Source organism: Podarcis vaucheri, assembly GCF_965113315.1.
Source record: "Podarcis vaucheri genome assembly, chromosome: 11".
NCBI classification, from domain to species: Eukaryota; Metazoa; Chordata; class Lepidosauria; order Squamata; family Lacertidae; genus Podarcis; species Podarcis vaucheri.
In genome coordinates this window covers 17,325,988-17,347,777 of record NC_138749.1, presented here as the reverse complement: position 1 = coordinate 17,347,777, position 21,790 = coordinate 17,325,988, and the positions used below count along the sequence as shown (strand labels likewise).

General features: G+C 44.9%; 1 protein-coding gene across 1 annotated transcript in view; it reads left to right on the top strand.

Moving 5' to 3' along the window:
- The window catches only part of ADAMTS12 (ADAM metallopeptidase with thrombospondin type 1 motif 12), a 113,106-nt gene that overhangs the window by 33,924 nt on the left and 57,392 nt on the right, over positions 1-21,790 (top strand). Inside the window, exon 3 of the mRNA XM_082241760.1 lies at positions 3,703-3,874. Within this exon, the coding sequence (XP_082097886.1) occupies positions 3,703-3,874 (172 nt within the window). The remainder of the gene's footprint in view (positions 1-3,702; positions 3,875-21,790) is intronic.

The following is a 21,790-nucleotide window of genomic DNA, read 5'->3' as shown; positions in this document are numbered from 1 at the left end:
CAAATGATCTATAGGTTTAAATGAGTAAACCCACAGTAAAATGAAAGTTTACAGACCACAAGGTTTTAGGTGGTCTTACTGGGCCACATGGAGGCTTAGCTGCCTGTTTAAAATACAGTTCAGAGGAGAGGGGTCTTCTTACCAGCCTAGATGATTGACTGTCAGCTCCCCCACATCTCCTCAAGAGGAGACTGGCAGCAGCAAAAGGGAAACGCTGGACCAGACATTGATGGTGAGTCCACTTTCCCAGAAGTTCCAGCTGCTTTTGAGCTGAGCTGAAAATATGGGAATTAACTCAATGTTGGATGATGTAACTTGCATACTTCTTTCACTTCAAAAAAAAGTTTGAAAAATTAATCAGTGGTTGTTTTCGTTCCTCCTTTTCCCTTGCTGATTTGGATTCTGCCAAGCTTGCCATGTCAATCAAACCTGCAACTTCTTCCTTTTTTAGTTTTATTATGTTCTGAGGTTCTTAATTTTTAATAAGAGGACAAGTTGTACGGAGTCATAACAACCTGTAAAAATGCAACATGATGGTTGTTTTGTAAAGTCAAGGAAATGTCTGCAGTACAGTCTGCCCTGAAGTAGCAGGGTAAGTAAATGCTTGAGTAGGCAAATAATTAAAACGCTCATCCGTTCCATGCCAACTCTCACATTTCAGGCTGTAGAGATCCTGGAGGACAGTACAGTAGCTAATGAATACATCATAAGAACCATGTGCAGAGTCAACGGATGCCTCGGTGAAGTGGGAACGTGTCTGCACAAATTGTACAAACAACTTTGGTGAGCCAGGGAGGTGGGGGTGGGGAATTGGTACACAAAAAGGGAAAGGATAGGTAGCTGCTAACACTGGATATATGGTAAGTGGTTTTTTCCTGCTTAACACAGGGCAGAACAACTTAGCAAACAGATGTTTACAATCCCATGTGTGCAGGAATAGTTCAAATACAGGGTGCAGTATCTTTGAGTGCAATTCACCTTTTCTGTGCCTGCTGATTCTCCTCTGCAAACAAACCCTTGCATTACCCTCCAGATGGATTTGCTTCTGGTTTCAGAGAACAATGGGAAAGACAGTAATAACCTGGTGGAGCATTTAAATGGGGGAAACCAGCCACAAGGGATTGGTATGGGTACCCTGCCCCTGCCCCTGCCCCAGCCAAGGAAGACACATGCCTCATAGTTAAGTCTTTAGTGACAAAGAAGCGGTTCCAGTGGTTCCAGATACACGCACACACAGGGGCCGCAACTCATAGGGATTGAGGTGACTTCAGCCCCCCTAAAATTGATGGGCAGCTTGTGTTGCCACTGCTGCAATGCCTGCCAGTCCACTGGTGCAAGGCCTGCCAAGCTGCCGGCAGACCTGCTAGGCTGCCAGTGCCAGTGTACTTCAGGAAGCTGGCGTCAGAAATGTGCTTCCAGAAGTGTGGCCACAGTGGCTCACTGCGGTTGCATGAGCTAGGAACATGGTAGCTCCTCCTTTTCCTCCTGCTGTGGAGGGGGAGCAGCCCTTGGCCTGCGGTAGTGGTAGGAAGAGGAGGAGGAGCCGTCACCGGCCACAGGAGCCAAGCTGCCAGGCGATGCCCAGATGCCCCATGCAACAGCATCGTGTCCGGGCGTTGTGCCTGACACACACTTCTAGCCTCTAGGCTAGAAGTGACACACACACAGCTGGTCGCAGTCTTCCCCACCATGGTGAGATATAGAATATCTCCATTTAAATCATCGTCATTCTTTGTAAATTGGCATCTGCACATTTTAATGTGCTCTGCGACACAGTTTCCCACATTGCTTTACCAGATCATAAAGAGGCGTGATTTGCTAGATGCACATTTTCTCCCTGCAGCTGGGCGACTTTTGCCAGGATGAATATGTGAGATGTTTTGCATGCTGGGAGAGTCGAACTGCCCCCAAGCCCAGCCTAGTCCAGCTCCCCCTGAAAAGAACTCCAGCTGAACTCTAGACAATCAGGACAACAATTGCAGCTGGCATTTTGAAAGCTGTGTCATGCATTTTTATTACTTTAATGTGCTTAGGAAGAATTGAATTGCCCTTTTGCGTCTTAATGTCTTTATTCAAGGGTTGGGGTTGGATTGGGTTGGGAGGGGGACTGTAACATATCAGCAGACTAGTGGAAAAGTGATTTCCCTGATGTTTTTATAGAAAACTGTCCAACATGGGCCCGGAACAGGAGAGTCTTGCCGACTGCTGTGACTCATCCTAGCCTAGGAATGGTTGATAAGATTGGAAGAACTGCAATTGTTGGTTTTTTAGATCTTAGAGTCATGCAAATACGGGTAAAAAAGGTGAAACTCGTGAGATAAAATCTAGGGGCAGGGAGGTAAAACTAGTTATGATTCAACATAAATGACATAAGAAACAGTTCACACATGGTGTTTTAATTGCTGTTGGTTCAGTGTATTTGGTCCACCTTGACATCTGTCAGTGGTATGTTAGAACTGCTTCAGATGTCAAAAAGCTGCTGTTTTTGTAAAAAAATAATAATCCACCTTTTGTTCTTACTTTGCCTTCACACCAAATACGTCTTCCTGTAGGTGATGTGCAAAATTTTGGCTGAATTGTGAATGATTCAGGCAGCAAAAGGGTAATTAAGAAGGCAGCTCAGCACTAATACACCATAATGTATTGGGGTTAGCACAGATCTTTTGGTCTACATCTGCTATCAACCCCAACTAGCATGCTAAATGGTTAAGGGTGATTGGAGTGATAGTTCATTACACTGGCTACCCCAGCCATAAAGGGCATGGAAAATAATATGTGTTATAGCCTTGCTAAATGGGACGCGGGTGGCACTGTGGGTAAAACCTCAGCGCCTAGGACTTGCCGATCGCATGGTCGGCGGTTCGAATCCCCACGGCGGGGTGCGCTCCCATTGCTCGGTCCCAGCGTCTGCCAACCTAGCAGTTCAAAAGCACCCTCGGGTGCAAGTAGATAAATAGGGACCGCTTACTAGCGGGAAGGTAAACGGCGTTTCCGTGTGTGGCTCTGGCTCGCCAGAGTAGCTTCGTCACGCTGGCCACGTGACCCGGAAGTGTCTGCGGACAGCGCTAGCTCCCGGCCTCTAGAGTGAGATGAGCGCACAACCCTAGAGTCTGGCAAGACTGCCCCGTACGGGCAGGGGTAGCTTTACCTTTTATCCTTCCTAAAAGGGTAAACTATCGCACAGGTACACTCCAACTTAGATTTGCAATGAAGTGCAATATTTATATGAGAATACAGCCCCAAAGAGTGAACATCAGAAATCCTCCTAATCCACCTAGAGCCGAGATGGAAGTTCCTTTTTGTTCACAGATCAACTTCTTTGTCTAAAAGTGGGGGCTTGAGCAGGGGCTCACCGCCTTACTCACCTTTTTCACTGATGACACTATGTGTTTTGGGGCAGAGGTGGCCGTGTCGCCACACCCCTCAGAAACTCTTCCCAGTTGCTAGGCAACTTTTTTTGTTTTAACCCAAGTGAAGTTTGCTCCACAAGGTCAGGTTATGCTTTCTCCTCTGTCTAGTTGCCAAAATTCCCACCCACCTTTCCGTGTGAAACAAAAGGTGGAAAAATCAAGAGAGACTCGCAAAAGACAGTATTGTATTTTCACATCGTTGGGAGCTTTCAGGGAAGGGTGGATAATAAATACTGTAATGTAATGGTTTTATGTATTCTCTCTCTCTTTCTTTCTCTCTCTCCCTTCTCAGGCTGGATACTTCCAGCTGCCTGATGGAGATTACTTCATTGAACCGGTGAAGAAATATCAGTCAGGAGAAGGCCCTTACGCCCATATAGTCTACAGGGCAAATGTCTTTCAGAAAGCTTTGCGGAAACGACGAGGCACCTGTTTGAAGGAGGAACAGACTTGTGGAGTGAATGGTACACGTTCAAACCTTTTTATTTTAATGCCTTTTCATTCAATAACCCAATCCCAAATATCTTATCTGGAGATAAACCTGTCCCCATGGCTGTTTCATGAAGCATCCGGCAAAAATACTCTAAAAATCTGGACTATTTTGAAACCAGTCATAGTTTCCCTCAGAGAATCCTGGGGGTGATAGTTTGGCAACAGTTGTGAGGAGTCAGAGTTCAGTTTTATGCTACTTTGACAGTTAAGGAGGTTTTGGATTAGTTAGTGTAGATCAGGACTGGGGACCCTGTGGCCTTCCTGATGGGGGGAGGACTCCAGTTCCCATCAGCCCCTGCCCAGAATGGACAGTGTTGAGAAATTATGGAAATTGTCGTCCCATCCCTTATATAGATATAAAATGCGCCAGAAGTTATATGAGGAGTGCCTGAAAGAAAGTCACCAAGTACAGCAGGTTTCTTCCTATGGTTTTGTCCCACATTCTGTGGTATAGTGGGGCAGTGGGGCAAATGGACTAGAGACTAGGAACATCAGGGTAATTAAAAGTCCGTGGGAAGTGAGTGAGATGATAGTAAGGCTTTTGTGCTTGCTTGTAACAGATTAGCATATGAAAAGTCAGAGAATGTGGGGGGGAATTATGCAAGGCTAGGTACTTCTTTCCTTTTCTTTGATGAGGTTCCCACACTAGCCCTTTAAATGAAAACACTTCATTGCAATGCTGTTCACGTTTCTAATTCAAAGTGAAAGGTGGCTTTTTAAATGGCCGAAGATCTTTTGTTAAAGCTCAGTATTTTCTACAAGTTGTTCCTATTGTGTCAGAAGTAAGGGCTGTTGAGTTGAATGGAGTTTACTCCCAGGAAATTATGCACAGGATTGCAGTCATGCTGATCCTAATAAACTGGATATTAAGCTACTTACTGCTGCTCTTCGGTGTGCCTGTACAGGGCTTGGCTACGGGAGCTGTCACAATATGCTCCTGCACTTCAAAGCATGCAGAGCCCCTGGATTGTAGGCCAAACAGGACCACAGCTAGATTGGCCCTCAGGGTCCCCTCCTGCCCACGAGCTTCTTGGTGGGGAACAGCAGAAGGGGAAGGGCTTTGATGCCCTGCAAAGCATAGGTGACTTTAGGCCAGCCACTGTTTCTCAGCCTGACCTACCTCACAAGGTTGTTGTGAGGATCAAATGCGAAGAAGAAAAACCAAGTACGCTGTATTGAGCGCCTTGGAATAAAGGTGGGATATAAATGAAAAATAAATAAAGGCAGCTCTTACCTTTGTAAGAGGATCAAATGTGTTCCTTGAAAATATTTAAGAAGCTCTGGTGCATCTTGCAGTTGCATATACAGTGGTACTTCGGGTTAAGTACTTAATTCGTTCCGGAGGTCCGTACTTAACCTGAAACTGTTCTTAACCTGAAGCACCACTTTAGCTAATTGGGTCTCCCACTGCTGCCGCACCTCCGAAGCACTATTTCTGGGTTAGTGGAGTCTGTAACCTGAAGAGTATGTAACCTGAAGCGTATGTAACCTGAGGTACCACTGTATGCCATTTTCAGGATGCCATCACATTTTGAAGTTTGAGGGTTTTGGATAGTCACCTGCAGTTGAGGGTGCATATTGAACTTCTGTTTTCTGTTGGGGCTCTTTTTTTGCAAGGTTACTGAGTCCTCCCTCCCCACCTTTGCACAATCTGAACAAGTAAAGGGTATTTCAGAGTTGTCGTTGCTTTATAAACTCTACAGCACTTTGTGACACACAAATGGAGTTACTGAAAATTAGATCTCTGCCTCTGTCTCCATGTGTCCGGGATTGTGTGTCTCTGCATATGTCAAGGGCGTGTTGTGTGATTGTATGTGGTTCTGGCCCCGCCCAACAATGCTTTCTACTGTAGTAATGGCTGTCAGCAGTCCCAAAAAGGTTCCCCAGCCCTACATGACACCATTGTGGGCTATGCCGTTTGTGCTATGGATAAATATCAACAGAATCGTAATCACCTGCTGTGGGGTTCCAGACATTCTGAATTAAAATTCAGGGAATTCCAAGCATACTGAATTAGCATGCCTGATGTGCCCCAAATCCTCTTCCTGGAAATGATTTAAGAAAGGGGTAGGTCTGTATGCAAGCTAAAGAAAAAACAGGAGGTGATCATGCATGAGAGGATATTCTTTCTTTTTCTAAAATAACTGGAGAAAAACAATAACAAGCATGCATAAAGCAATGTCTGGAACACTAGGTTTTTCTGTGCAGAATGGGCTCGGCAGCTCACGAACCATTGACTTTTGATGTCCTTTTGCTCACATTCTGAAAAGTTCATCTTGCATTTCCTGAGATAATTATCTAGTTTTCGTGGTTACTGGGGCCTGCTTTGAATGGACATTTTCGGAATTGCTAAAGCATAGGAAATGAGATTCACAAAAAGTCACCTAAATTATTATATATATTTTTTAAAAAACCAAAACTCCTGTGTGACTTCATTACAATATGCTAGGCTGTGGTTTGCTTTCTCCCCTGCTCATGAAAATGATATGAGAAATTGAGTCAGTTACTTGAAAGCTAAATGCCCAGGTGGCACAAATATGCCTACTGATTAAGAAATATTGAATTGTGTTAAATGTGTGCTCCACACAGCAATCTCTCTCTTTTTAGCTAGGATCCCCAGAGTGTGAGCCAGACTGAAACCACAACGTGTGTGTGAATGTGGAATGTGTGCACCAGCCTTTCCCTCCTGCACCAGAAATTGTCCCTGAAGGGAGCCGTAAATGCCACCTTGAGCTCCTTGGAGAAAAAGCTGAGATACCTCAGTTGGTTAGAGCATGATGCTGACAACGTCAAGGTTGCAGGTTTGATCCCCCTAAGGGACAGTTGCATATTCCCTGCATTGCAAGGGGGTTGGACTTGATGATTCTCAGGGTCCCTTCCAACTCTCTGAGATTCCATGAGATAAGTACAACAAATCAAGAGTAATTAAATAGTATGATTCCAAGTATACCCATGGGCCCCAAAAGTTTGGTGACCCCTGTTAAACCAGACTTTAAGTAGGACATGTGGCCACCCTCTGTCACTCTATCAAAGGAAGACAGAGCAGAAGGATCGAAGAGGCATCCCAATTGCTTCCCATAATAAGGATGGCAGAAGCATTCCTGCAGTCATCTGTGGCACCATCCATGGTGTGGTGCGTTTCTGGAGAGTTTGGAGCTCTGTTCCAGCATATTTGTGGTATGGTTTAAGCTAGGCAGCGGTTCTCAACCTGTGGGTCCCCAGATGTTGTTGGACTACAACTCCCATCATCCCTGAGCTCTGGCCTTGCTAGCTAGGGGTGATGGGAGTTGTAGTTCAACAACATCTGGGGACCCACAGGTTGAGAAAGGCTGAGCTAGAGGCTATTCTGTTTTCTGCCCCCCTCCCATCCTACCATGCTTGAATTCGTAGCACAAAACTCAGCCACAACCTTAAAAACTTGGCTGGGGAAAGTAGAAGTGTGGTATGCACAGTTCAACACACTGGATATTGTCTGTGCCGTTAGGCTATTATGCTCCTGTATTTGAGGTCATTTATTCAAATGCAGGCACTCTGTCGTTGAAGAAGGGAAAATCACAAAGCTCCAGTCACCCTTGTGTGCGAAAATGAGTAGTTTACACAAACTATTAAAAAGAAGTTATTATCATCGAGAAGCATTCTTCATGTGTTAAGTGGGCTGATTCATATTGGTGTGATTCAAACCTACCCTCCATCAAAAATGAGTTGTCTACACAAATTACTACTAGGCCTACACAATGTAGGAAGAGCAACAACATGCCCTTTGCCGAGTGCTTAGGTAAGGCAAAGTGTCAAAATTCTGGGTTTTCTGGTTCATTCCGTATTATGGTGTCTAGAACCATTATGCAATTTCTTTTTTAATGGGGAAGTGAATGAAGAGTTCAGGTATAGAGCTGGAAGCCAGCAGAAGTTATCTTTGTGGTTTGTTTGTTTTTGTTAATGATGGAGATGTGTAAAACCGAACAATGAAACTTGTGAATCTCAGGCCTCTTAAATGTCCCAGATTATCTGTCAGGGAGGTCTGTTATACAAATGAATTCAAAGGCAGAAAATTCACCAGCATCACTTGCAGGTTAAAATTTTTCTCCATCCTCACCCTCTGCCCCTGCACAGTCCTCTCTTGTCTCCTAACTCAGTATACGATAGGTTGTTGAACCTTGAAATTCAAATCTCCTGGTTTCTTGGTGAGAGGGAAGGCTTGGAGTGCACAGACCCTATGATCCCCACTTAATGGCTCAGCAGTCTGCTGGTGAGTCAAGGTGGGAGATAGCTCTTAATCTGCATGCAGGCACTGCGCTCACACTTGAGTGGTTCATGCCTTATGCATTTACACAGTTCTGAAAGTGCTTAGCTTTCCAGGGTGTACCTCATTGATGGAGTGGGGATGTCTGATATGATCTCAGGGTCCAGGTAGGATCACATGACCTTTTCCTCCCTGTTTCCTTCCTTTATCTTGAGCACCTCAATGTCAGGAACATGGCCTCCCAGAGCGCAGGGGATGAGTTAGACTCAGAGATTGAACTAAGTAAACAAGGGTCCGACTCTGCAGATGAGAACTGGCTGACAGAATTGAGACAGGGCAGCTCGAGCCCCCTTCACAGGGAAGACTCTATTAACTCTCAAGTGGAGGAGGAGTTGGAAGGCAGCCAGAACATTGCTAGGCAACCAGCAGATAAGAAGAGGTCTGAGTCTGTGTCAAGTCAGTGGGGAGTAGGGGGGAGGTCAGCCTCTCAGTCCCCATTCTAGGTGTTTGGATAAAAACAGAAGGCAGCGGAAGGGCAAGAGGGGAAAGGCGGGAGTCTGGTGTCCTTCCTGCTGTGGGAAAGGCAAAACTTCAGACAGACCAACAAACGTAAATGCGAGCAGGTGAGAAGCCAGGTTCTGGATGTGTCTTTTTGTAAATAAACATACATAAAATTGCCGGAGAGTCATGAATTCTTATTGAGGCTTGTTTGCCTGCCAAAGGTCATTACACTCAATCTCGAAAGATAAAGTGACACAGTAGAGAAGGAGTGCAGCTCTAGGACATTTCCAACCACACAAGCAAGAGCAATGATATCATCTGCTGGATTGAGGCTGTCGGGTGTAATTGTGAGAAATAAGCAAAGAGGGCTGTCAGGGAATGGGGAAAACAATCAAGCCACAATCCTCCTCTTTAATAGAGGTTCCTGTTCCATGTTTGCAGTTTAAATGGTTACACAGCTCTGCAAGATGGTTTGGAATTCTAATGGAAAGGCAAAGGTTGCGGTTTAATTCAGGGGTGTAGCATGGGGGGGGTGTGCCAGAGAGGCCATGGGACTGGGCGCAGATTTTTGAGTGAGCGCTCCTCTCCCGGGCCTTGAAGGAACCAAAATCTGTGGAGAGGAGCTCTGGGTTGGGCTCATATGCTTGGCTATTATGCCACCGCATATCTTAAACCAAGTTTGAAACAGATTTAAATTTGTAGTGCAGATACCTCACAGCCTCTCACAAATGAGGACAACAGTCCACACACCCCACCATCCTAGGCCTAGGGGGCTCAGAGGACCCACTGCAAATCCTGCCTCCGATTTATGAAATACTGTCTTGTTATTTTCCTCCTTGTACGTGATCTAATAAAAACCCCTCTTCATCCAAGTTGTCCTGAAATTGGCATTGAGCCAAATCTGCAGCAGACAGGACACGCAATTCTCTTTTCAAATCATTTCCACCCTCCCCTAGCTAAGACTCCCCAGCTCCTTTGGGTCAAATTCCTTCTGAATTAGTCATGGACAGAATTAGTGAAGGACAGCTGTTTCACTCTAATTGCCTGGGGAAATGGAAGTTTTGTCACTCACTGTAGTTGGGCTACAGTTCCTTCTTTTTTAAAAAAAATATCTCTTGCCAAGATAAACATTAAAAATGGCAAACTGGTCTGCCGAGTCTCACTTGGAAGGAAAAGAGATGATCATCATCTGTAAGGAGGATAATCAGTAACTGTATATCTTTATCTCAGTCCAAATTTTCGGGAATGTTTGCAGAAACCTTTTCACTCAATAGGAATGGGGTCAAGTCCCAGAGCTCTACAACCAGTGGTGAAGTGATCTGGGGTCAAAGACCTTTGACTGTTTCTGCAGCAGGGTCCCTGCAGGGCCCCTGTCTCCACTGCCTTAGAGCTGCTCAATCAGCGTGAAAGGGAAAACATGCTTAGCCAAAGCTAAGCATGTCGGAAAACAGAAACACATTTACGTTTCAAGCGAATGGTGTGAAAGTTCTGTTATGTACGATGGAGTGTCATGGGAACTTCATGGAAAACACAACTTAGTCACTCCAAAATAATATATTTGCCCATATATTTGTATCTCTTGCTGAAAGGAAGCACTTGCAGATGTCCATTAATTGCACAATCTATCCCTTATTATCGGGACGCGGATGGCGCTGCGGGTTAAACCACAGAGCCTAGGACTTGCCGATCAGAAGGTTAGTAGTTTGAATCCCCGCGACGGGGTGAGTTCCCGTTGCTCGGTCCCTGCTCCTGCCAACCTAGCAGTTCGAAAGCACATCAAAGTGCAAGTAGATAAATAGGTACTGCTCCAGCGGGAAGGTAAATGGCGTTTCCATGCGCTGCTCTGGTTCACCAGAAGCAGCTTAGTCATGCTGGCCACATGACCCGGAAGCTATACGCCGGTTCCCTCAGCCAATAAAGCGAGATGAGCGCCGCAACCCCAGAGTCGGTCACGACTGGACCTAATGGTCAGGGGCCCCTTTACCTTCACCTTATCCCTTATTATCAAATGATTGTACAATGATAAGGTTATTGCATCATCTTAGAAGGGGCATGGCGGTGACTATCAGGCAGAATGCCACTCACTTTGGCATCTGGTCCCTGGAAGGTTGCCCAGAAGGGAACCTGGCCCTCAGGCTGAAATAGGTTCCCCTCTCCTGCCCTAGAGTATCAATACATCAACATCCATATTTCTTAAATTTCTGATAGATGAAGCACATTGTTTGGGGAGGTCATCCCATGTGCTACTGCAGGAGCTTCTGTGCTCAGAGCAGCGTTGGGGTTGAGCGATTGGCCGCACCCTGAAGTGAGCCAGGGGCTGAGAACCAGAAGCTGGGGGGACAAGTCAGCAGTCGAGCATTCAAAGGGCCAAGGCAGGAGCAAGGAACAAGCCAGGGATAAAGGATGAACCAAGAGAAAGTGTTCAGGAGTAAGCCAGGAGTCCCAAAAATTCTTTAGGAAAAGGTGCTAAGCGTGTTGTTGTTGTTTAGTCATTTAGTCATGTCCGACTCTTCGTGACCCCATGGACCAGAGCACACCAGGCACTCCTGTCTTCCACTGCCTCCTGCAGTTTGGTCAGACTCATGTTCGTAGCTTCGAGAACACTGTCCAACCATCATGTCCTCTGTTGTCCCCTTCTCTTAGTGCCCTCCATCTTTCCCAACATCAGGGTCTTTTCCAGGGAGTCTTCTCTTCTCATGAGGTGGCCAAAGTATTGGAGCCTCAGCTGCAGGATCTGTCCTTCCAGTGAGCACTCAGGGCTGATTTCCTTCAGAATGGATAGGTTTGATCTTCTTGCAGTCCATGGGACTCTCAAGAGTCTCCTCCAGCACCAGAATTCAAAAGCATCAATTTTTTGGCGATCAGCCTTCTTTATGGTCCAGCTCTCACCTCCATACATCACTACTGGGATGGGGGATCCCAAAACCAGTGGGCATGCAATGCTGGCTTTTTCAGGTAGCATGGATGTGTGGGGTGTGATGATCTCTTATTTGAATGTCTGGTATGTGCAAGGGTTCATTTCACGCATAGAAACGCATTGTATGAGTCTGTTACCATGATGCTGTTCCCTCTGCACATGTTCAATCTATTCAAATCATGTCTGCAACGAGCTAAGGAACCCAAAGGTTTTTCTCCCCCACTCTAGGCAGTGGGAGGTGTTGTGCGAGTTGTTAAAAAGGAACCTGACTACAGGTCTCTGGGAAATTAATGAGTGTACACTTCACAATATTTTCTACTCCATTCGGTCATCACCACCATCATTATCACATTGTGAGAAGAAAGCAGGATGTTCCTTGAAATTAAGAAGATGATAGCATGTTGGAAATTAGAAGTGCCAGCATTCGGGATGCATTTTCATCATCGCTGTTTTCTTTGCAAGATTACGAGTTTGATTAGCTGCGCGGAAGCTCTGTCATCTTCGTGAAAATTGTTACAATAAGCATATGAGTTCCCTATACAATTTCAGCTTTCGCTGGAACAATATTGAAACGACTTTAATTATTCTTCCTTGCAAGTATTATCTTTCCCCATCGTTTCTCCCTTACTGTTTGAAAGTCAGAAAAATGGCAAAAGAAAAGTCTCTGTATAAGACAGCGTTCTGTGGTGTGTGGGTATGTGTGTGGGTGTTGTTGCTGCTGTTGCAAAGCTCACACACTTAAGACAGCCAGATGTGACAGACACTGCTTGATACTCCTGTTGCAGTGAGTGAAATATTTGCCACAAACTCATGTCACATCCACACCATACATCCAAATCACTCTTATACCACTTTAACCACCCTGGAGAATGCTGGGAATGGTAGTTTATTTAAGGTGCTGGGAACTGTGGACTTGTGACGTCAGCACCCTTAACAAACTTCAGTTCCCAGCATTCTTTGGGGGAAGCCATGACTCTTAAAGTGGTATAAGAGTGCTTTCAAAGAGTCATAGAGTTGGAAGGGACCCCCAAAGGTTTTGTAGTCCAACCACCTGCAATGCAGGAATCTCAAGCATCCATGACAGATGGATTTGATATCCCGCTTTATCACTACCCGAAGGAGTCTCAAAGCAGCTAACATTCTCCTTTCCCTTCCTCCCCCACAACAAACACTCTGTGAGGTGAGTGGGGCTGAGAGACTTCAAAGAAGTGTGACTGGCCCAAGGTCACCCAGCAGCTGCATGTGGAGGAGCGGAGACGCGAACCTGGTTCACCAGATTACGAGACTACCGCTCTTAACCACTACACCACAGTGGCCATCCAACCTCTGCTTAAAAACCTCCAAGGAAGGAGAACCCACAACCTCCTGAGGGAGCCCGTTCCATTGTCTAACAGCTCTTACTGACAGAAAGTTCTTCCTGAATCCATTGGTTCAGGTCCTAGCCTCTGGAGTAGGAGAAAACAAGCTTGCTCCATCTTCCATGAGACAACCCTTGAGATATTTGAAGATAGCTATCTTAGCTCCTCTCAGTGTCCTCTTTTCCAGGCTAAACATACCCACCTCCCTCAACCGTTTCTCTTAAGGCTTGGTTTCCAGAGTCTTGATCATTTTGGTTGCCCTCCTCTGCACACATACCAGCTTGTCAACGTCCTCAGATTTCTCTGCAGGTTTTAGAATTTGTTTTGGTTTCATGGTATCACTCTGCTGGATTTTGTTAGGTTTATAGCTGCTGTTTCTGTGCTTTTATCTTTTTTAAAAGCTTTTTATAATAATTGTACGATTGATGGTACAGCACCCTGGAACTTTCATACTGAAGGGCAGATTGTAAGTGATCGTAATAATCATTATTATTATATCACATCATGCTGGCTTATATAAAAGAACTCTGCAGAATGGTTTGCATAATAACACAGGAGGAGGGGAATGGAGAAGCTAGTTAAATAACCATTTTGCTTCCCTAAAAGATACGTTACTTTATTGGAGGCAATATGATTCTGAATTCCAGTTGCTGGGAATCATGAGTTCTGTTGTTCTTAGGTTCTGATTTTGGGCTTTCCATAGACATGTAGTTAGCCAATGTAAGAACAGCATGTTGAATGTCCCCTCTGCATGAAATACAGTACCGTATTTTTTTGCTCTATAAGACTCACTTTTTCCCTCCTAAAAAGTAAGGGGAAATGTGTGTGCGTCTTATGGAGCGAATGCAGGCTGCGCAGCAATCCCAGAAGCCAGAACAGCAAAAGGGATCGCTGCTTTCGCTGCACAGCGATCCCTCTTGTTGTTTTGGCTTCTGAGATTCAGAATATTTTTTTTTTCTTGTTTTCCTCCTCTGAAAACTAGGTGCATCTTATGGTCTGCTGCGCCTTATAGAGCAAAAAATATGGTATATATTTAACTTTGTGGTGTTTTGCCTTTAATATATTCTTCCAATCTTACCTTGCTCACTGGCCATTCCTCGCTTTACAGCTGTGCCTATGTTCCTGATATATCAGAGCAAAAGATAAGCAGCGGTTTGCTAAACCATGTGTATGTGTGTATCATAAACGTCTGAGCAAGCGCCGTTTTCCATTTTAAACTCTCTTACAGCACCACCTGACTGCAGGAATGAAATGGAATGTGCTTCTGCTACTATGATACTAAAAATATTAGGCCAGATTCAACTAAGGTGTTGCACACTAGCAGAAGCCAGAGCAATGGGACGCCCCCCCTACACAAGGGCAACTGTAAAGTCCTGCAGAAATGAAGCAAGAGGGAAACTAATGAAGTTATCCATAGAGCTGCAGGGATGACTTTTGTAGATGAGTACATTACAAATTGGGATGCAGGTGGCGCTGTGGTCAACCACTGAGCCTAGGGCTTGCCAATCGGAAGGTCAGCGGTTCGAATCCCCACAACAGGGTGAGCTCCCGTTGTTCAGTCCCAGCTCCTGCCAACCTAGCAGTTCAAAAGCACGTCAAGTGCAAGTAGATAAATAGGTACTGCTCTGGTGGGAAGGTAAATGGCATTTCTGTGCACTGCTCTGGTTTGCCAGAAGTGGCTTAGTCATGCTGGCCACATGACCCGGAAGCTGTCTGCAGACAAACGCCGGCTCTCTCAGCCAGTAAAGCAAGATGAGCGCGGCAACCCCAGAGTCGTCCGCGACTGGACTTAACAGTTAGGGGTCCCTTTACCTTTACCTTTTACATTACAAAAAGGGCTTCTTTCCTTCAGCAGCTGAAGAGACAGTCATTCCGGAATCCTCTTCCAAAAAGGGGAGGGAAATGAGCCAGTGGCCGCTCTCTCCCATCTGTTGTTATCTCTGCACCAAAGTCCAGTGATTCAGCTTCGCTCCATATGTTGTGCACATGGCGTTGTATCCCAAGACAGGGGCACTTCTGCCCACTGGTTTTCTCTTCCAAACTGGTTTCCAGAATAACGTTTCAGGTTTCAGAGGAGATGGTTGCACACTCTCTGAGGCTGCCTTGAATACAGCTATGCCCTGTTCTCTTATAAAGTTGCCTAGTGTTGTGTTCACCACACTAGGCTGCTCAACACTTCAAGAGTTTTCCTTCCCAAATGCCTTCTGTCGACGATGTGTCTACATGGCAGTGCTGCCGTTTTGTATGTACGGTATGTGTGCTTGCTTCTTTGTTTTAAAGCCCAGATTTGGAGCCATGGAAGCGTTTTAGGAAGTGGACTGCAAGCTATGAAAAGCCTCATCAATTTTGTCAGGCTACACAGAGATAAATTCATGCACGCTGTGATTACAATGGGACAAGGAGAAAAGGCACCAAATGTTGCAGTGTGGGCAGGATCCCGACCTCTCCATCCCTTCCTTCCCCTGGTTTGCCGTGTCCTTCCCACCCCCCCAACTAAATAAAGGTAAAGGTAAAGGGACCCCTAACCATTAGGTCCAGTCATGACCGACTCTGGGGTTGCGGCGCTCATCTTGCTTTATTGGCCAAGGGAGCCAGCGTACAACTTCCGGGTCATGTGGCCAGCATGACTAAGCCGCTTCGGGCGAACCAGAGCAGCGCACAGAAATGCCGTTTACCTTCCCGCCAGAGTGGTACCTATTTATCTACTTGCACTTTTACGTGCTTTCGAACTGCTAGGTTGGCAGGAGCAGGGACCGAGCAACGGGAGCTCACCCCATCGCGGTGATTCAAACCGCCAACCTTCTGATCGGCAAGTCCCAGGCTCTATGGTTTAACCCACAGCGCCACCCGTGTCCAAAACCCAATAGCCAGTCAGTAATCTCTGACCCCTTTGTCTTCCTCCATTTGTTTATTTGTTTGTTTATACATACCGTTGCACATTTTGGGGGTTCTCATAAGCCTGCTGATACATCTGGCCACTTCAGCATTATAAATTTGAAAGCGCTCTTATACCACTTTAAGAGTCATGGCTTCCACCAAAGAATCCTGGGATATGAAGTATAGTTTATTAAGGGTTTCCTAACAACACTCAGCAGCCTTAACAAACTACACAAACTGCCCTTAACAAACGGCAGCTGATGCAGTGCTGCGCTCTTACCTTTCTGTAGTAGGCTAGTTCCTACACACAGCGCAGTGTCCCTATTTTCTAGGGACAGTCCCAGATTTACAGGAGCTGTCCCAGTTTCTGTTTTGATCCTGAAATGTCCCTATTTCCTTAGGCCATCCCTATTTTCACCGGAGAAATGTTGGAGGGTATGGAGTTATGTGGCCTCCAAGCTAAGGAGATAAGTAACTATACAACCTTTGAAAGACATCTGAAGGCAACCCTGTATATAGGGAAATTTAAAAAAAAAAAAGTTTTGTTATGTTTTTATATTTGTTGCAAGCCGCCCAGAGTGGCTGGGGAAACCCAGTCAGATGGGCAGCGTTTAAATAATAAAATTATTTCTATTGTTGTTATGGAATAGGACGTCCCTATTTTCATCAGAAATGTTGGAGGAGGGTATTACATTCCCTTTCTGTTCTCCATCTAGGCAAGCAAGAAGCATTATGAGAGTTCAATGACAAAGGCAGTCGAAAGCACTCAAGAGGGGAGCTCTACAGGGCTGGGGAGGGGTGTGACCAGGCAGAGACCAGTCCCAGGGGCCAAACAGAGATGCACAGAGGCTTGCATTCAGGTTCTGAATGCACTGAGGTTCCCCAGCCCTTTAGTACACTAACTTAGCTTAATATATTAAATGTGAGAAACCAGGGGGAAAGGCTTGGGGGGCGGGAATCTGTAGAAATCACTGCCATGAAACTATGATTCCCCCCTCCAATTTGGAAGAGCGCTCGCACACAGGCCTGAAGGCAGCCACCTTGCAGATAAAACTAATGAGCCCTTATTTTCATTTTAAAAAATTGACTTCATTATTAAAGGAATATGAACAGTTCCCCTTCATCACCAGATGGCTGCTTAATTGCAATGCTGATATACAATAGCTACCACATGCGCAGCTCACTGCATTGTATAAGCCCTGAGATATGTGCAATTTGTGTTTTCAGATTTGGCCCTTGGCCACACAGTCTCAGTTCAGCTCTACGCTGTATGGAAAACCATGTGGCAGTTGGAAACCATTATAGACAATTGATCTTGGAGCACTGACTCATTGGGCAATATGTTAAAATGATTTGGATTCTAAATAACTCCCAGTGACCCCTGCTGCAAAATATGGCAAATGGGTGGTCATGTGGGGAAGAGGTGGCCGTCTGGAGTGTTAGAAGCTTTCAGCAGACTTAAAAACACCCCCAGGCTTAACATTTAGCATTTGGCAAATGATCCCAGCCCTGAAGCCAAAGGCTGTAGTCATCAGGATACCTCCTACGTAGTATTTCCAAGCGCTTCAGAGGCTCTGCTCCAGGCTAAACGATTTGACAATCGTGGACCAAAAAAATATTTTGCCAGGAGCACAGAAGTTCTTAGCAGCTGGTGGTAGTTGTTCAGAATATTTAAGTTTCGGTCCTGCGGCTACCTGATTGGGAGTAAGTCTCAGTAACCTAATGGCAGCATAAGGTAACAGTGGAAGGAATTCAACATAGTTATAGTTCAACATAGTTTTCCCTCCCCCTTATGCTGGTCTATGACCACAATAAAAATTTGATTTGATTTGAGGAAGAGGATACATAAAAAGAGGCAATAAAAAATGATGCATGGGATGGAGAAAGGCAATAGAAGTTTTTCTCCCTGTGGATCCCCAGATGTTGTTGGACTACAACTCCCATCATCCCTGAGCTCTGGCCTTGCTAGCTAGGGGTGATGGGAGTTGTAGTTCAACAACAACTGGGGACCCACAGATTGAGGAAGGCTGGTAGAGTTATGTGGACATTGATCCAAACTGAATGTTGGAAGAATCAGACAGACAAAAGGAAGTACTTTCCCATACTGTGCAGTGTTAAACTCTCCCAGGAGGCAGTGAAGGCCGCCATCTTGGATGGCTTGGAAAGAGAGTTAGACAGATTCATGGAAGACAAGGCTATCAACTGCTACCATGGCTATGTTCTACCCCTACGGTCAGAGGCAGTGTGCATCTGAATACCAGTTTCTGAGAGCCTTTGCACTCACGTCCCACTTGCAGGTTTCTCTGATGTTCTTCTGATGTCACATAGAGGCTGGGCAGTACAGAGTCCTGAGACCCTGTGATGCTTTTGGCTGGCCAGCTATGGGGTCCCTAAACTTCACCCCTTCACATACAGTGGGCACTTATGCGTTGTCCAAAATAAAATTCTTCAAGAAGAAAAGAGAACCAAATAGGACTCCAATTTGCATGAAACTTGAATATGGCAATTTAAATGTATAGATACAAATTTAGAAATTGATTGCTATAGTATATGTAGAAATAGAATACATTTCACCACAGTGAGGGGAAGACCGTGACAAGTCAGGCTGTGTGCCAGTTCATTTTCCTGTCCAAATGCTGTTGTTGGGTTACTGTGAAGGCCCCTGATTTTCCTTGCTAGGGTTATTTATTGTTAAATTGGGCACTGGACAGTTTAAACTATTTCCAAATAGAGAACAGTCCTGCGTAAATTGAGACACAAAGCCATCTTCCCTAACAAAGGGTTTTGGGGAAGTAAATAGAACAAAATTATGCTAGATGGAGTTTAATGTGAGTTTAAAGCACTCAGGTTTTTTTTAATTATTAAAACAATATTAAAAGTTAAACACTATTGCGTACTCTATTTTTTAAAAAGCCTGTTTATTTACCTCCTGCATTTCTCAGTCAATGATGCTCATTATTAAGCATTTATTTATGAGTTACTATGACAGCATGACCTGACCTCCTGGCATTGCTGATGACTCTGTCAGCAAGAAGTTGCTTTGAAAATAAAGCACACTGGCTGCAACTTCCATGGGTTCTTTTGCCTTAGGGAAATTAAGTCACAAGATTCCAGTGCCCCAGTTCTGAGATTAATGGGGTGTAAGACAGTAAATTTCAGTAGGCCAAGAGCAGAAGAAATTGGGAGAATCAGCTTTGCTCTCAGTCTCACAGGTGGTTCTGTGTCTGTGTTCACATTAGTGGTTTGAAACAAAGCAAGGTCGTCTCCCTTATTCTCACATTGCTGTGCAGACCAATGGGCAAGGATCTCTTCGCCCGATGCCCACCACTTGATTTGTTCCCCCGACCATCAAATGCCAAGTCACTGAAAGTGTCGTGTGTGTGGCACGTGCAACAGCTGCCTGAAATGTATACATCTCAGCTTGACTGTGACTTCCTTTTTCAAATAAGAAGGAAGCTGGTTTGAGGGAAAGAGTATCCAACAGAATTTCTGAAGAAGCTAGAGCCTGGAGAAGCCTGGAGAAGAGGAGGTTAGGGGGTGATATGATAGCCATGTTCAAATATATAAAAGGATGTCACATAGAGGAGGGAGAAAGGTTGTTTTCTGCTGCTCCAGAGAAGCGGACACGGAGCAATGGATCCAAACTACAAGAAAGAAGATTCCACCTAAACATTAGGAAGAACTTCCTGACAGTAAGAGCTGTTCGACAGTGGAATTTGCTGCCAAGGAGTGTGGCGGAGTCTCCTTCTTTGAAGGTCTTTAAGCAGAGGCTTGACAGCCATATGTCAGGAGTGCTCTGATGGTGTTTCCTGCTTGGCAGGGGGTTGGACTCGATGGCCCTTGTGGTCTCTTCCAACTCTATGATTCTATGATTCTAGAGGATATCTACAGATTGTGGCTTATGTCATGAGTACTCAACTTCAAACACCAGCAGTGGAGTCAGCTGTGATTTGGACTCAGATTCAGTGTAATTAATTGGAAGAGACCCCAAGGCCCTCTTGTCCAATTCGGACATTTTGTTACGTTAGCTGAATTGTCAAGGAACAAGTACAAAGTTTTTTCTCCCCTTCTTCCAACCGGGGGACAAAGGCTCTCTAAATAAAGTACAGTGGTACCTTGGGTTAAGAACTGAATTCATTCTCGAGGTCCGTTCTTAACCTGAAACTGTTCTTAACCTGAAGCACCACTTTAGCTAATGGGCCTCCCGCTGCCGCCGCACCACCGCCGTGCGATTTCTGTTCTCATCCTGAAGCAAAGTTCTTAACCTGAGGTACTATTTCTGTGTTAACAGAGTCTGTAACCTGAAGCATTTGTAATCTGAAGCGTCTGTAACCCAAGGTACCACTGTACTTCTCATTTTTTAATGGAGACAGCCTGTGCCTTTTAAAAGTTGTCAGTAGGCTATAATGTGTCTCCACATATGCAAAACTTTTTCTCTCTGATGGGAAGCAAGTTCATAAAAAACTAATGCTACTGATTACAGCTCCCTCCATGAAGTACAGCATCCTTTGTTTAGAAAAAGAAAAAAGAAACCCCAGATGCTTTTCTGAAAAGGAGCCTTGGGAGAATTCTAAGGTTTTCAGAAATAGGGGGGGGGGGACTTAGAAAATGCCTGATAAAGAGTAGAAAACACTAGTGTAGCTCAGAAGTAGGCTTGAAGGTGTTCATCTTGCAGCTTCCAGCAAGAGCTGCAGGCTTTCTGTTAGAAATACTTCTGGTTTACTGAAACTGTAGACCCACTTCTGACACCGTGTTGCATCCCTTGGGTTTGGGAAGGGTACTCCCAAACCTTCCAATGGGTCTGTTATAATACTAAGAGGGAGGCAGGAAAGCTTCAGTAGTAGTATCTATTTGTGAAAAACAGATCGAGAACTCAGCCAGTGGGCAAGACGAAGGTTCCAACTAGCTCCCACTCAGCTGTAGAGGGAACCGCACCCAAAGCAGGGAGGGGAGTTTCAATTGCAGACCAGGCATTAATCTTAAAGAGACAGGCCACACACACTATACCTAGGACTGAGAATGTGGAGTGACCACAAAACACTAGCTATTGGTGTGGGCCAAGGTGGTGGGAAACAGTTATTTGTTTTGGATTATATAGCTCTGGGTTTCCTGTATCAAGTTGAGAGGGTAGACTAGATGACATATTAGACACATGGACACACACCAATTCTGTGATTCTATGAAAAAAGCATGGCTTACTGTTGCTTTCCAGCACTAACTTCATGATTATATTGTCTCTGGAAAGAAAGATTCAATTTAAGTTACTTTGCAAATTATGTGATGTTATGTCTTTTTAAGAATATGCAACACTAATGAGAAAAAAAGGGTACAAAATGAAATATTTGATCGGGCAGAATTGACATTAAAGATCATTAAACCGTTACATGGTTACAAGTTGCCAGTAGAAATCTTATTATGACTGATCACAGGGACTCTTTGTTCTACTGCTTATACGTGCTAAGTCAAAGCTGTTCCTAATGCAAAATATGATTGCTATCAATTACACCTAAATGTTGTGGATGAAGTTGGTATGTGTGCTTTTAATAATAAGTCCCTATTAAAATCACAGAGGCTATTTTAAACATGTGATTTCAGAATTGGGGGGGGGGATCTACAGGCCTTTCCAACTATAATTTACAGGTAATTTACAGCTATAATTTACAGGATAATAACTGGAGCAATCACTGTCTAAGGCAGGTATTGCTCCAGCAAGGGCTCCCTGTGGGACAATACAGTTTCCCAGCTCTCAAGCCACAATTTGAGCAGTTCTTAAATTGAATCTAGAGGCAACCTATGGTTCCGGATGCTTTTTCAGACAGAAAAGACAGAAATCTTGTCCAAGTTTCCAGCAGATGCTGAATAGATAGACTGCTCTTCAGTTTCACAGTTTGGAATGATATTTTGGTGTTTTTCTGTTTTTGGACAGGTTTTGTGCTCAAATATTCATAATAGGGATGGAGAACCTGCAGCCCTCCAGATGTTGTTGGACTACAAC